This window comes from Pleurodeles waltl, chromosome 9 (assembly GCF_031143425.1).
Source record: "Pleurodeles waltl isolate 20211129_DDA chromosome 9, aPleWal1.hap1.20221129, whole genome shotgun sequence".
In the NCBI taxonomy this organism is placed as follows: Eukaryota; Metazoa; Chordata; class Amphibia; order Caudata; family Salamandridae; genus Pleurodeles; species Pleurodeles waltl.
Window position 1 is genome coordinate 973,921,741 of NC_090448.1, and position 16,800 is coordinate 973,938,540.

A 16,800-nucleotide genomic window follows, 5' to 3' on the forward strand; every position below is an offset into this window, starting at 1 on the left:
TGCGACCCACCTCATGATTATTCATGATGTGGGCATTTGCGAAGCCCTTGCGAATCACAGATGGTGTCAAGGACACCATCCTACATTCGGATATGCGACTCGCAATTTGCAGGTCACAAATCTGAACCTACCTACTTGTGGCCCCAAATTCTTAAAGAAAGTCACAAAAGTGCACCCATGGCATATGTCGTACCCCTATAAAATATTTGTGAACTGTATTTTAGCGTGGGTAAATACGATGTGTAGATTTGCTCATGTGAAAATCTATTGAGCATTTGCAAGTTCATTTTCCCTCCAGCCACTTTCTTCCCAATCCTGGAAGAAGTTCTAATTCTGCCATTGTCAGGAGTAAATGTCCAACCTTTCTTATTATGGGAAAATATTAGAGAGAAGCTGGTAAAAATCTTTAAAACATGCAGGTTAGTAGGTTTGCAGACTCAAAGGCATTCCAGCCCTGGAACTATTGCTTACTGCTTCCTCCAGCCCCAGTATGCAGATCTGCAGAAAGGTGGCAAAATAAGGAAATTGCTACAGTAGGGATTGAAACTCCCAAGTATTCAAGCCCTACTATGGTAGTAGCCCTGGCATATTCAGAGAAGCTATTAATTGCTGCCATAATTTGTCGCCACACTACATGGCACCAAAGGGACAAGTAGATCTTTTTACAGGACAAGTAGATTTGAGAAGCAACCTGTCCCCTGGACAAGTAGATATTTTAATAAATTCCACACCCCTGATGCCACATAAATTGAAAAAAAAAAACAAGCGCAATCACACTATGTAAAGCCCAGCGTGATCGCACTGAAATTGAACACCAAAAAACTAAGCGCAATGGCGCTATGTAAAACCCAGCGCGATCTCGCTGTGTGGAAAATAAAAAGATAAAGTAGTGCAGAAACCAAGCTGAAAACATGGAGCCTCGTATGTTTTCATTAGTTGTCCGGTGCGCTTGAGGAGGGCTGAACACCAGAAAAGGCATGCCTTTCACTAATGAAATCAAGTGGATTTTAAAGGGCAAGCCCACAAATCAATCAAAGTCACAGGCTTGACATGGGCGTGGTTAAAAGCCAAAAGAGAGATTACAACAGGGAAGGAGCGCTTGTGCGCTCAACCCTAAAAATTGCTTAATGTGCTGAGGGTGGTCAAAAGGGGGGACCTGGCACAATAATAGTCAAGAAAAATTAGGTCGTACTGCACTGAAAAAAAATGAGAATGAGGACTTGCCTCACTGAGTTCACTAAAAACAATATGTGCAATATAATTTTATTCTGCTGCTGCAACGACACCGAAGCTGACTTTAAAATTGGCAATATATGTTTTGCTAGTGAAAAGCAATACTAAGAGTTGCACTTTATTGATCACTAAATTGCTGCGCATGCTGGGTTTTGGGTGGGAGCCGCCTGCATTAAGTGTTAATTGTAAATGACAAAGCTAATGCATTGTGGCAACTGAATACTGGGTTGTTTTAAACATGAAAATGTGCTTTCCTGCGCTCTGTATTTTGTATATTTTGGTATCAGAGAAAACTAAATACACAGAATAGAGAGATCCAGGGGGTTGTACCTTGACGGTATTGGTCTGCTGGTAGAAAATGCTATAGTAAAACTGAAATTTCTGTTATTTATTTCATTAGCTGAAAGAGTCAAAGCGCGCAGTAAACAGTTTGCGAGATTTTGTCGACGACGACGATGATGAGCAGGGGAAATACAGCTGGACTGGAGAGCCTGTGGGAAGTAAGTGAAAAAGCTGTGCTTCTGTACTGCTCATACCTTGGGGAGAACATCTCTGTGACCAGGTTTAGAATGAGAAAGGGCTTCCAGTCAAAATATAGAAGTATAGACAAGTGTGCATCTGTACATTGAATAAAGGAAGAGCTATAAAAAGATTTTGTAGAATTACTCAAATCTGATGGAAGACTAGTATAGTAAATGAAAGCAGTACATGCTAAGCAACTAGCTCCAAATTGAGAGGTCTTACAATTTATTTTTTTCAATGTTTTTCTGAAAGTCATTCTCAGCTGCCCTACTTTACTGTATTTTATTCAGAGTGGCAGTACCATCACAAAGGACTATGTATTTGTAATAATACTTATTATCTATCATTTCACACTTTTGTCATGCACTTGTGTTTGAAATTAGTAACTTTTATGGATCAAATCTGTTTATTGGTATTCAACATACACAAACAATTACAAAGCTCTGTGTCAATCCTCCAAACATGTCCACTATCGACATATCAGAATGTCCCATACCGTTCATGTCTAAGGGCTGTCTCACAGAACCGCTTCTCTGACATAGGAGGACACCTTCCTCCCCATGTCTGCCCCCCACACGGACTATAATCGAAGTGGCCAAAGCACAACAGTCTGAATCCCCTCAGAGCTAGCAACAAGAAACAAACATAACATAAATACATAACTGTACTTCCCTGTCTGAATGCCCTGTACCTCCCCTAACCCCCGCACCCTCTCATCATCCTTTCAAGCTACTGTCCCTGCCCCTTCCCGGGCCCCACTAGTCCAATCATTCCTCTAAACATCTCGGGTCAGCCCCAGGACCTTTAGATATGCTGGGCACATCAGTTCAGTAAATTCTGTAGACAAAATCTGGAAAAATGGTCTCCACAGTGGTCAAATGTCGCCCACCCTCTGCCTAGAAGCCAGAGTAAGTTTCTCCATTGCTAAGAGGAACCACAACTTCTGAAGCCAGGACGCATACGTCGGCAGCCTGTCAGAGCCCCATAGGGCGAGAATCGTCTGGAGCACAGCATTAAGAGCTAAGGCCATCTGTCGCCCTCTCAGTGAACGAAGGGGGAAAGTGAGGGGGTTGGGTATACCCAATAATACATATGATGGAAATCTAGGAATCTCTTTCTGGATCAATACCTTATCGATGTCATCCAAGATACTCTTCCAAAATCTCTGTAACCTGGGGCAATGCCAAAGAAGACGTACGAGTGTGCCCGAGTTGCCGCACCCCCTCCAACAAAAGCCTGACTTAGCGGGATCCCATGCGTGTACCCTTGCTGGGGTATAATACCAGTAGGAAGCTACCTTATATGCCGTCTCTGTCCCCGCGGCATTATAGGCCGCGTGATGTGTTCTATAGTATATATTGTCCCATTCCTCCTCCATTAGCTCCCGCCCCAGCTCCTTCTCCCATCTCTTCTGTCCCTTGGATTTAGGTGGGCGTTCCACCCCCTGCAGAAATCTGTACAACTCGGATATCACCCACTTAGCATCCTTCTTTGTCAGTATCCATTTCTCAAACGGGGTAAGCGGCCTATCTATCAAGGGCCTATTTGCCGGCGAGAGGGCCCAGTGTCGTACCTGATAATACAACAATCTGTCTGCCTCGGTCAATCCATACGTCTCCCTTATCTGATCGAATTGGATCACACCGTTCTCATCAAATAGGCTCCCCACCCTTTTGCAGCCTCCATCGTACCAGTGGTGAACATTCTCTACCTGCAGGCCTGGCGCAAAGTCAGGATTCGCACCGATCGGCGACATTGGAGACGGGAACGTCGTCAGACCCAGCCTCCGTGCCACCATATCCCATACACGAAACGTCGCTCCAGTGATCGGGGAGGAGTAGAGCCCCGGTGCCCTATCCCTGCGTCGAAGCCAGGGCTCCTTCCAAATGTGGGACCCAGCCACCGCCTGATCCATAAAGCACCAGTGCTTCTCAGTGAGTGGCCTACTCAACTCCAGCAGAAAGCGCAGCTGGGCAGCTTGAAAATACCGCAGGAGACAGGGAACCGCCAGTCCCATCTCCCCCCTGGGGCGATACAGGGCACTGCGCGGGATCCACGCCGGCTTCCCATCCCATATAAATTTCAGGATAGCTGACTGGAGGGTCGCTATCGTAAGAGACGGTGGAGTCAGAGGGAGTGCTTGAAACACATACAGTATGCGTGGCAGCACTATCATCTTCACCGCGGACCTGCCCAGCCAAGAGAGTTTATGCTTCCCCCAGCTCCCCAGATCCCGCAGTATCTCGCGGACTAATGTGGCATAATTCAAGCTCGCCGTCTTCACAGCCGAAGTTGCCAATTCAATACCCAGGTAGGGTACCTGCGACGTTGACCAAATAAAAGGATAATGGGCCCTCTAGCTTTCTTCATGTTCCGGAAGGGTAGACAAACTTAGGACCTGCGACTTCTGCATATTCACCGAAACCCAGAGACCTGGCTGAACTCACTAAAGAATTCCATGAGAGCTGGCAGCGAGACCATGGGCTCTGCTAGGGTAAAAATCACATCATCCGCATATAGACTAAGGAGGTGGTGGTCTCCCCCAAACTTGATGCCAAAGATAAGAGGGTTATCACGCAGGCGCTGGGTGAAAGGTTCCATATACAGCGCAAACAACAAAGGGGAGAGCGGACACCCCTGTTGCTTTCCCCGACCAATCGGAAACGGCAAGGACAGAGTTCCATTTACACGGACAGCAGCCTAAGGTGCACACTAAATGCATTGGATCCAGACCCTAAACACTGGATCTAGCCCAAAACGCTCCAGTACCTGAAAAAGATAAGGCCAGTGGACCCTTTTGAACGCCTTCTCCACGTCAACGAGATCTGCTAATTTTATCAATTAAATGCAGAAGTCGTTTCGTATTGTCCCCGCACTGTCGCTGAGGTATAAAGCCTGCCTGATCCAGGTCTATAAGACCAGGCATGTAAGGATTAAGGCGGTTAGCCAATATGCCGGTAAACAACTTGACGTCTATATTCAAGAGCGAAATGGGCCGATAAGAACCACATTCTCCTGGGTCCTTCCCAGGCTTGTGAATGACCGCGATGGTGGCCTCCAGCATGCTAGGCGTGAGGACCCCGGACACCCGGAAGGAATTAAAGAGCCACACCAGAAGCGGCGCCAGCTCAGGGCGAAAAGTTTTATAAAAAAGTGCAGTGAAGCCGTCCGGGCCGGTGGATTTCCCAACCTTTAGACGTGAAATCGCTAAGATAACCTCCTCCACCTTAATGGGCTGATCTAAGATGGACGCATCCACGCGGCCGGCACCACTGAACTCCATGCCTGCAGGCACGGCCCAGGTCCGGGAGGGCCCAACGCCTGCGGGCGCTCACCCGATCTCTCCTTGGGGCAACCAGACCTTCTTGCCCCTCCCCTCTGCTCAGGGTGGCCCGAATTAGCAAAGATCTGGGGTCATGGTGCTGCTGAAAGGGCCCAGGCAGCGGAGCTCTCAAAGACGCATCCGCTCACGCCGCCATCTTGGCCATGCCCATGAGTAACTTTTAAAGGTGCATGCCTTATTCACCAGTTACTTTCTGTGACATGAAAAGAACCCTCGTGAAAACCATAATATCTGCAAGAGGGAGCTGCAAGCGCTGTGAACAAATCTTTTTAAAGTACACTTTGGTTTGGATTCTACCCAAGAAGGGAATAGTAGAGACTCATGATGTAGGTTAAATACAAGTGACATCTATTTTGACCTGTGTGTTTGGTCTGCCATATGCCCAAGATCCACCCCTCGGCCATCTGTCAAAAGCGTATGCCCCATCTCCCTCACTCCATCCACCCAACCAACCAACCAACCGATAGGCTGCATTTGGAAAAGGGAATCTGGTTAAAGTGCACATCTGAGTGCAGAGGATCATATCCTTGTTGGGCACTACAAAAAATAGTCTGGCTAGTACCTCCATCCAGTCAATCAGCCAACCAGGACACCTAGGCTGAAGCTGGTTAGTTACTTAGCAGTTTACTGATTGTTCCAATGCCAAATGTAAACAAGCTCTTGGGCCACACATGAATGTATATATACTTGAACAGCCTAACAACTTTCTGTTGGATAGGCAATACCAGAGTCATTTCATACACATCATAAGACGCTTTGATATGTTTAATAAAGATGCATAGGACCTGGCAGAGAGCTTGGCTAATACATATGTTATTCATACATATTCTTGAACCTACTTAAATGAACAAATAAATATGTGCTAGGAATGCTACAAGGTAATTTCTTCAATAGGAGGGTGACTAGCAGGACTGTTCCAGGACAGAGGGCCCAAAACCTGTCTGAGAGCCATTTGATAAACCTGATCCTAGGGACATAGAATTAAGGCACCCATGTAACGAACCAGTAAAGTCCCTAAATATATCCATAATCAGCTTCATTGCTTCATGGGAGAGCACAGCAGACTGTGAATGAGAGGATTCTGTATGTTTAAGTATGCTATTCTCTGTCATCAGGCATTACCTGGTCAATCAAAGAGACCGCATCCAGCAGCCGATCAACAGCAGAGGTACGAAACCTTGAGTCAACAAAGGGCCAAAATGGGAACGCTTCATACCCATTCTCGAGACAAGCATCAACCTACTCCATCAGCAGCTTGTTCAAAGGTAAAAGCAATGCAGTGCTTAAAATGGGTGCATTTTGTATAAATGCTATTCACTCCTTGGTGCTTGAAGGGGAGAAGGGAGAGAACGGAAGCAGTGTTTAAGTGTTTACACTGATCATTCCAATGGTACAAAGAATGAGAAAGGCTGTAGCTTTACTACATTTCAGCGCCTTGGTGTTGAACCGTTATGCTTCTTTAACTTAAAATTATGTGAACTAGATTCACCTTTAAATTTTTTTTTATTTTAATATGATTTTATTGACTATAATGACAGAACAAGTTGCAAGTGCAAGTAAGGTACTGTATGAGCAAGAGAAATACTGAAATCCTATTACTTCTTATTCTGTTCTAATGTTGCTAGCATTTTAATGCTCTGCCACAAATAAGCATCAGGTTCAGTTTGTAATGGCAGGTCTCTCTTGGTACCCAACTCATCTGAATCTCTTATTGACATATTTATCTTTGGCCCTTCTATCTCCCCTGTGTCTGTGAGGCTGTCATTGGTCTTCTTTGACCAAACTCATTCAACTGCCTCAATGCCCATATAGGTAATGTCCAAGTCCCCAACTCAGTTGAGTTCCCTTCAAACTCAGAGGAGCTCACCTCTGAGAATACAAACAGGAGGGGGTGATGTAATGCACACACACATACTACAAAGTCCAGCATCCTTTGTCAAACCACCACAGAGTTTGCAATCTCTGCCCCCAACCATAACAAGTGTGATTTCTGCCTCGCCTTTTATTGCAAAAAGACTGTAAGCTACCAAAGAGATAGAAGTTGGGTGCACCTAAACATGCAGCATCAGCCTCTTTTGAGACACTTGAATGAAATCTTTGGCCTACAGGACCCACTTGGCATTTAAAAGGAAGTGGGGGTCTCCTCCAGCATTCTGGCAGCCCAGTCAAATCCCAGCCCTGGGTCATTGTACTTGATTGCCTCTGAGGTAAAAGATCAAGAGATTGCACCTTCATCATCAACACCATCTAGGCCACTCAAGAAGAAGACACCGAGAGGTGTGAGTATTACACCAGTGGCGAGCCACGGGGGAAAGCAACTCCCACCCAGATGTTCTTCTATGTCACTTCAACTTCAAGGGCCTTTACCAAGTGTCTTGGGGTGGTGGTCGCTCATCTATGCAGAGGAGGCATCCACACCTTCCCATATGTCAATGACTGGCAGATAAATATCAGTAGCAGGCAAGAGTGCCTGAGACTCATTCGAACATTGCTAATCCTGCTTCAGTGATTCGGGATCACTGTAGCTACAAAGAAGACCCACTTCCAACCCCATTAGATCCAGTTCTTCTTGTGCTCAATCGTGAATGTTGCCACAGAATGCATACTCCAACCAGCATATGGTATTGGCATTTCAACAGCTTATGTCTCTTTTTCAGTGAGCTCATCCCTTAACTATAAGAATCGTAATAAAGCTGTTGTTTAGGAGTGCATTCTGAATAGAAATTGTCCTCCATGCCAGATTGCACATGTGCACACTCCAACAGTGCCTTATGAGACAAGAGTCACAAGCAGAGAACGCTGCATAGGATACACTCCTAGGTAACATGGCTATGCAGGTCATCTGGACCAAGGCAACACATCAGCTAATTAGGACTCATGGCCGTTCACCTAGCACTGAAAGCGTACTACTTGCTTGCCACCTCCAAGGTGGTCCTTATAAGATGGGCAACATAATAATGGCCCACATACAGAAGCAAGGGTACTCGTTCATCCCCACTGTATTCACTTGCATAAGACATCTGGCACTGGGTAATAATTCACCACAAGATCCATCTCCTGGCATAACACCTTCTGAGGGTGGACAAGAACTTTGCAAACCTGTTAAGCAGGATGCATCAACAAGTCCACAAGTGGAAACTCTGCCCGCAAATCCTCCACAAGTACATCCAGCAGGGGGGACCACTGACCTCTTCACCACCCCAGAAAATGCAAAATGTCCACTTTACCATCAGGTTTCTACACCCATAGATAGTGCACTATGGATGAATTGTAATGGAAATTTGCCCATGCTTTTGGGAGTGCCCTCAGGATGAATTAATATCCTTCACGGAATGGTTTTACCAGTGAGAGACATGCTCACATTTTACATGATCTACCAGTAATTCAGACACCACTTTTCTAGATGTTGATATCCAAGTAGTTTACCAGAAGATCATGAGAACACTTCATTATAAACCCACGGATAAGAACTATTTGCTTCATTATGGTTCATTCCACCCTAAAGCACTAAGGAACAGCCTACCAGTTCTCCGAATCTTCAGATATCACAGAAATTGTGGTTCTACACAGGAATTGGCGTGGACTCATGCCTGCTCTGTAGCAAACTGAACCAAAGGGGATACCCTAGAATGGTCATACAAAACGGCTACAGACGGCTGTTGAGGGCTCCTAACGAAAGCCCTACATATCACATTTGTATCCACATTTGATCTGCTGTCATACCAGGTTTATAATGTTATCAGAACACACAGGTTCATTTTGGAAACAACGAAGGGGCCTTACCTAAACGCAAATTTGCCTTCAAGCACCTCAGCAATTTGAATGACACACTTGTACACCGAAGGCCTGGGAATGACTCAAACAACAACTAATTATGGCTTTCCTAGCCTCAATAAGTTTGTCTCCCATGTGGGTGCTGTAATGTATGTGTCTTGACTGAGAGGAGCAGTAAGGTCAGACTATGAAATGATAAAATCTGGCATCAATTCAAATTCACCAACTGTCACAGCCTAGAAGTAATATACAGGATGGCCTGTCCTGTGGGCTTCATTATATAGGTTTTACAGCCGCAAATGTTAAACTTCAGATTCAAAAGCATATTCGCACTTTGCATCTAAAGAAATTGCCTACAAGATTGGTAACATGCTTGAAGGACTTAGGTCATTCCCCAAACACTTAAACAGTGCTTAAACATGTCTCTGAGATCATACCCCCAATGGAACAGATCTTATATAAAAAAAGAAGCAAGTGGATCTCTCTGGAGGCAACAGATAAAGATGGACTGAATGACTTTATAGACTGGAATGGGGTGTCACTCTACTTACTCACTCCTCTCTTGGTGTGGTGTTGTGAATAGATTATGTAATATTGGCATCCATTGGCATCCAGTACTTGTGAATGCATTAACAGCTTGTCTTTTGTTGAAATCATACTATACAAGTATGTATATCTGGGCTCCCACAAGCATAGTACCAGGTTATTTATACCTGCTATACGACTTCTAATCTGATACCTGACATTTTAAACCATAGTAATCACCCAATATGTCTCCAGATGGGTGTTCATAAACAGACTATCCCTGTACTTCCATTATCAGTGCCTTTTCCCCAATATCACTTATTACTTTAATGGATTCTAACATTATGATCCCATTCCAAATGGCACATACAATAATAGTACTGATTTTACTTCCGGTACTGGGCCATTTAATTTACGGGCCTTCGCCCCGGAAGCATTCTGTCCTGCATCTGACACTCCTTTCATGCCAGTGTACATTAGAGTGGAGTCTTGATCACACATGCATTATTCTCTGGCATTCTAGTCAACTTTGCCTGACCACTCCTTTTTGCTAGGGTGTTTGGAGCAAATGCTTGCTGCTTTTCTGGCTTTTTAGCATTGAGCTGCAATTCTGGTATTAGATGTGCGTTAGACTGCAAGTCATGGCACCGTTTTCGGCGATTGATTGTTCTAGAGGGAACCTGAGCCACATTGTGTGAGCACGCATGTGCATCCATGGCAGTCATCTTGGAATGTTTTTTCTTACCATACCTTTGCAATCCATGTTTTTTAATGCATGGAAGATAAATTACTAAATTACTGGTAAATAATAATTGTCATTCTCATCAGATTAACAAGACACATATGTCATGAAACTTTATATGTTCCACACAAAAGTTGGGAATGGTGGGATCGTATACGTTGACACGTCTGTTCTGCTTCCGCTGACTTACTTGATCAGTTTTGTCCTTCAATAGTATTCTTTAAGCTGTATGTCATATTGTCACCCACATCCAGTGCTGCATCCATGGCGTTACTATCCTCTGAAAGCATAAACTAAATGATACTTAGATATGTACCACTTCTGCTTTCTGACTCTGCATGGTTTCTTCCTGTAGAACATGAGAAATTCTTGAATAAACAGATGCCTTTGAGTACTAGTAATTTTAGGTTTCTTATGGCTGAAATCAATGTAATGCCCCCTCAAGGAGTCATTGTGATACTTTCATGTTCAGGGTAGGGCAGAAAAGCGATTGGTTAAATGTCACAATGTGAATGTTTTTCTTTTCCCTTTTTTCTTCAGGAAGAAGCAAGTCTGGCAGCTTCCAGGCACTCTCTGACAGTTAGTAATCATTCAGTTAACATTTTAAGAAAGCAACTTACTGAAAGTGTCCTTTTATTGAAGGTATCTCTTGTATGAAAAATACATACTTCTTGCATTGCGCCATATTTTGCTACTTATTTTTTCTACATGTATATGAATAGTAATTCACATAATCTTTGTAATACATAGTGCCCAGTATGCATGATATTAAGACACCTGTCTAAAATCTGGCATTGTATTCAAAGTACCAAAAGCCCTCATTATAAGTGTGTGTGTGTGTATCTGTATTTATATAGATACACACACACATACATAAGTAAAGATTTAATTGGATAGCAGGACTTTGGGATCATTGCTAGAGATTTAATTGGATTGCAGGGCTTTGGGAACATTGCTAGAGTAATGCAAGAACACATGGGTCTGAGTCTTTCACCCAGACATTCCATCTGCTCCAATTAGGCAAAATGTGTGGGAGAAAAACTGCCCGTAAATGGTGACTAGTGTTATGAATGCAGAAAAACAGTTCTGAGCATTAATCCCTATCTCTCAAGTGCTATCTTGTAAATGTGTGGTACAGCACATCCCTGTGATATCAATGCTTATCATTACTTGTACAGAAATGCTGAAGCGGGGTCCTTGCTACCTTGGAATGGCTGGGACTCACGCAAGAATGCTGTTCTAAAAGGTTGATTCTTTATTTATGACAGGAAAAAGGTTATAAATTCAAGATGTCAGCAGGGAGTTCCTTGACAAATATGAACCTTAACTGCCTACTCTCTCTTGCTAAGCTAGATCTTTCTTTTTATAAATGATGCAGGTCCCCTTCTTTGGGGTGATACCCTGTGAACCCGGTTTGCTCTGATAGCAAATGGATTCAGTCTGGTTACAAACTATGCTCTGATCATGTCACATATCTCATTGCATATACCAATCCGTCTATATTCTATAGACCAAAGTCTTGTGTTTTCCGTTGAATCTCTTAAATGTTTTTAAAGGATTGTAAGATGACAGGCTATGTCATAAGAACATGCCTGTGAATGCAGAAAATACAAAAGCCCAAAAACTCTAATATGAAAAAAGCTTCAGATTTCCTTTCTTAAAAGGTGCTTTTTGGTATCAACGGTTGTATTTGGGTTAGGGATCAGCCAACATCCTGAGAAACCTAACAACCTCAGACATTTTTGAAGGCACATTGGATTCCAAGTTGGTGTGACCTGTGTGACTCTATGTCACGGCAAAAAACAACAAGTGATGGACGGAATGCTGAACATTGTCAAACATTCACCCCCAGTACAGTGATCTGGGCCTAAATCCATCGTTTTTTTGCTGCCCATGCCATTCTAGATTGGACCCAGCCATATGCAAATCAGTCTTGACCCTGTTCCCCATGGGAACAGTCCAGCCCGAACTGCTAGGCCAGGTCTTCCCTGGACTGGAAACAAGCATCCTGGGACCGGTTTCAGGGTTCCACCCCTCATCAGCCAGTCTAGCTTGAATCCAGTGGCATGGGAAGCACGGGACCCACGTCTGGGCATACCCTTCCCACTTAGGGCGACAAAGCAAAAAACAACAAGTGATGGACTCTATGTCACCACATTTCCTTACCTAGAATGTCCTGAAAATGTTAAATGTTGGTAAAATAATGAATATTCTCATATGTCTGTGATGTAAAGATCTGATATTGCAGAGAATGGCAAAACTACTACCACCCAGTGTTCTTACACTTTGTCCAATAGAAACAGGTGGGTCTGTCACAGGAAAGGCCCAAAAATGCAACTAAGAAAAGGACTTCAAACTTCATTTTCATAACGCATTTCTTGGAAGTAGGTAGCTGTGGTATGTGGGTTCACAGCCACACTACAGGCAAAGAAACCCCTAGATATATTGAAATCTAGCGTACTGTAGAGTTAAGGATAGTGTGGGTTAAGCATAAGATACTCACAATCCTGCGGTTCCTTGTAATGCCAAGGAAATCGCAAGATGGTTGTGATAGAGTAGGCCAGGAGCCCTTCCATTTGAGCTAACTCATTAGGCAAGATTCCGCCTCAGTACAGCGGTGTCCTGATTACCCATCTGAACGCTTGGACGTTCTGCATGTGTGTTGATCTTAAAACTGTGGAAATCAGTTATTTTCTTCGGAACCAGGCCTAACTAGCCCTTTTGAAGACAAAGCTGATGTTTTCAAGATGCGAGAGAAAACATGGTGGATGAGAAGTGGATCAGGGTGCAATAGCGTATCTGGGGTACAGCAATCGCCTGACCATGGACCTATGAGCCCCCACCCCTGCGCCTTGCTCCAGTTAATTCCTCTTAAAACTATAACCTATGAATAATGCTTCAGCTATAACCTATGAACAATGCTTCAACCATAATCAATAAATACCACAGAGTTCCCTCAGATAAGTCCATAGACCCTCCGTTAGAGATTCCTAGTTCTGCGACTAGTAGAGATTAAAGAAGCAGAGCTCCAGAAGCAGCATACTATTTTGTTTAGTATTGAGATTCCATTGTTGCAGAAGTGAAGTGCCCTGTAGGCATTCTTTTCTTTCCCTTGTGCCTCCATATTTAGGCATAATGATTGCTGCCTCTGTTTCTTGACTCAACTGTATTGACATGCAAGACAAAGAAGATATCCAGAAATATAGCGCTCGCCTGATATCTGCTGTCGGCTTTTTCACAGGTATCCTGGACACAACGGCTAGGAGCTTTGCCCCAGAGCTGCGGAAGCCAAAGGGTGAATACCAGGTGGGTTTACCAAACTGATAAATGATAGTACTTCCCTATAGATTGGATTTTGAGCCAGTCTATTAATGAAGACGTATATGAAAAATATAAGTGTTTAATAAAGTAATACAGATAAAGAATTCCAAAATAAGACAAAATAATGCCTTACGTACCATTTATATATTTAGACACAAAAAGTGAATACCACTGATCAGGTACAAAAAGATCATCACAAAATAATTGCACACAGAGTAAGGTTGAAGAGGGCAAACACATAGACCATACTCAAAAAGAGTGCTCAGATGAGAGAGGTTGCACATAAAAGTCAGTGAAAGCTCAGAGAGAGAATGTGGAGCACACAAAAGGACAGTGCAGAAATAGAGATTTTACACTGAATGGCTGTGCTGACAGAGTGAACGTGCATTGTGCAGTGAGAGTGCAGAAAAGTGAACGATGCACAAAGAGCCAATAACTATACATACACACACACAGTTGTCACTGGAAACCAGATGCAGAAAGAAAGTTCAAATGTGTCAGGACTATGCCAGGTTCAATTTAGGACGTGTTTCAACTAGTCAGTCACAAGTACCAGCATAAATTATCTAGTCATTTACTTTAAAATGATTTGGCACATTGAGCTTGGTACTCCAGAATCAATGTGTTTACATGTGTCTGACAGGCTTTCAGAGCTAATGTTATGTAACGCAAGAGAACATTTTATAATTAGAATATTGTTTCCTTCTCAAACAGCTTAAGCAAATAGCATTTGTAACCTTTCAAAATGACCTGAATCTTCTGTTTCATGTAAGCATCATAATAACCAGAGAAATGGCAGTCAAAATGCCAATCATCTCTAACAAGTGCTATTAAGGATTTTACTTAGGATGTTATCTGGACTGTATACAATCATAGGCAAGTAAAATGTCAGCGACTGTAAAATGAGGAGATAGCCAAGACGAGCTGCTCTAGTTTATTCAGCCCTTTGTGGACCAGTTGTTGTGGCACAATAGCTGAAATCATAGTCACTGTAAATTTTGAGTGTTCTAATCTCATTCAGTTACGAGCCATGAAAACAAATGTATAGACACAATAAGCTTCATATCAAATGTGGTTATCTTGCCTGTCCACATATCACTATCTTGAGCAATTGTTAGCAGTTACAGGTCGTCAACAAGATGTAGTACAAAATTACCACTTTTGTGCACATGCCAGTGTCTCTGATAATGATTCCGTTTTATGTAGGGAATAACACTTTTCACTTGAAAATCACCTACGTTTACTTGACCAACAACATTTAGATGGCTCTAAATTTTCTGAAAATGCACCTAACGTTCAGTTCCCTAGTGGGAACAAACTTCTAGACATAAGTAAATGGAATAACAAAAATGAATGGTAATCTGTTTATCTCCCTTGAACATAATACGAAAAACACCAGATGATTGTAGTACAAAATAGGAGACATTAAGAGAAAAAAGTGCCAGCAGGCTGTAGTTCTTATATTTTAGGTGTGAGTGAATCCAAGTATTTATATGACAAAGTTCATTTTATTTTATAGCACTTATTATTGCCCATTAGGCTGTTTCTGACAAGATAAGGACTTTAAACCCATCAACATTCTCTTACCAAACACAGATTCTTACCTCTGGTATTCTGGACTGTGGCCTTCCTTCATGGTCACTTTCCCTAGGTCAGACAATTTTTTTATGTTTAACTCTGGCCTCTCTATCTCCCGATGCTCAGATTGGAGGGTGCCTCACAAGCTGCTCTTTATACAACCAGAACAGCCTAAGGGGAAGACCTACATTTCCTCCCTGGTTAGTTCTCTGCTTTTCAGTTTTTCCACAAGAAGTTCATCAGTTCGTCCACTGATTTTCCTTTTCTTTCAGTAGGTCATCAAAGGACTTCAAAACCTCTCCTATAATAAGCCTAGGCTTTAGCCAAGAGGGAGGCTTCCAAACCTAACACTTATCTCTCATAAACAGATCCAGGCAATATTAGCATGGCCAAAGCCCTGTGCCACCTCTGATCCTAAAATCTTTGCATTAGACCCTGCCAAACTATAAAAAAGCTTGGAAAGATCTAAATGTAACATACTTGATTGATTAGGATCAGCCTACTTAAGTAAAAAAAAGCATGGGATGAAAGGGGCGGCCATTTACTCGCAGGGCTATCAGGAATCTAGTTATCATGGTCGGAGGTGGATGGAAGAGGGAGATGGGCAATAGCAGAAGTGAGAGTAGGTCTGACCAACTTTGTATGTGTGGGATACTACACACCTAATTTGGATACCCCGGACCAGACCAGGGACTTATTCGGTAGATTTCTAGAATATAAAGAACCCGTTATATGGGGGGAGACTTTAATATTTGAATGAATATTATCTTAGATAGATCTAATTCCCAGGTAGGTATAAGCCCACCCAAGATGCCAAGTAGCTTAAAGAACATGCTAATGTTTTCAGGAGTAAGAGATATATGGAGGGAGAAGATAGGATAGAGCAAAGAGCTTCTTCTTTCTATAGAACCCACAGTCCTAGTTCTAGATTAGACTACTGGTTTGTGGATTACAAACAGGTCTTCAAGGTGAGACAGGTTAAATATACTCCAACAGCCACTTCAAACCATAAATTAGTGTGGTTAGAGGTAGAGCTTGAAGAGAGAAAGAGTCCAGAGTGGGCTAGAAGGACAATGGAGTTAAAGTGCTTCGCACACCAGGATTTTATACATAACATTCAGACCCTCACCAAGGAGTTCTTTGGACTAAATAAAGTAGCAGTACAGACAGGGTACTCTGGGATGTTTACAAAGCATATTTTAGAGGGCAGTATCCAAATGGGTAAGGAATCGTAGACGTGAGGAGAGAAAAGTGGAGGACACCATACAGAAAGAACTACTTCATCTTGATGACATGCTTTGTGATCCGGCATTAGCCAACCAGTTTGAAGAGATTAAGACAATTTGTGGTCCAAAGACCGGAGTTTAAGCTTATATTAGAGGAAAAGCAGCATGAGATATGGGTAACAAGCAGGCAGGAGCCATTTCACTTTGGTGAAATAGCAGGCCCAGAGAGCAAAAACCCAAGGTACCCGTAATTATAAATACTGTATTAAGCTAGGTAAGAGAGAGAAGGAACTAACACAGTCTGGAAATCCGATTTGCATTTGAGGAGGTTCTATCAGGAGTTGTATAAAAATACAGGAAAGTGGCTAGACTCTATACGGCTCCCCTGTTTATCGGCAGTGAATAGTGAGGAATTAGTACAGGACATTTCAGAGGGAGAGATCTGCGAGGCCATCAGGAGAATTAAGAAGGGGAAGGTTGCAGGCCAGGCCAGATTTTGGCAAAAGTAGATCAGGTAGAAGTACATTTATATACTA

At 43.1% G+C, this 16,800-nt stretch overlaps 1 protein-coding gene across 3 annotated transcripts in view; it reads left to right on the top strand.

Annotated features, from left to right (window-relative positions):
- The window catches only part of VIPAS39 (VPS33B interacting protein, apical-basolateral polarity regulator, spe-39 homolog), a 299,691-nt gene that overhangs the window by 107,250 nt on the left and 175,641 nt on the right, over positions 1-16,800 (top strand). For all 3 annotated transcript variants that reach the window (XM_069208408.1, XM_069208409.1, XM_069208407.1), the window contains exons 3-6: positions 1,634-1,733; positions 6,214-6,363; positions 10,680-10,718; positions 13,381-13,445. In XM_069208408.1, the coding sequence (XP_069064509.1) occupies positions 1,634-1,733; positions 6,214-6,363; positions 10,680-10,718; positions 13,381-13,445 (354 nt within the window). The remainder of the gene's footprint in view (positions 1-1,633; positions 1,734-6,213; positions 6,364-10,679; positions 10,719-13,380; positions 13,446-16,800) is intronic.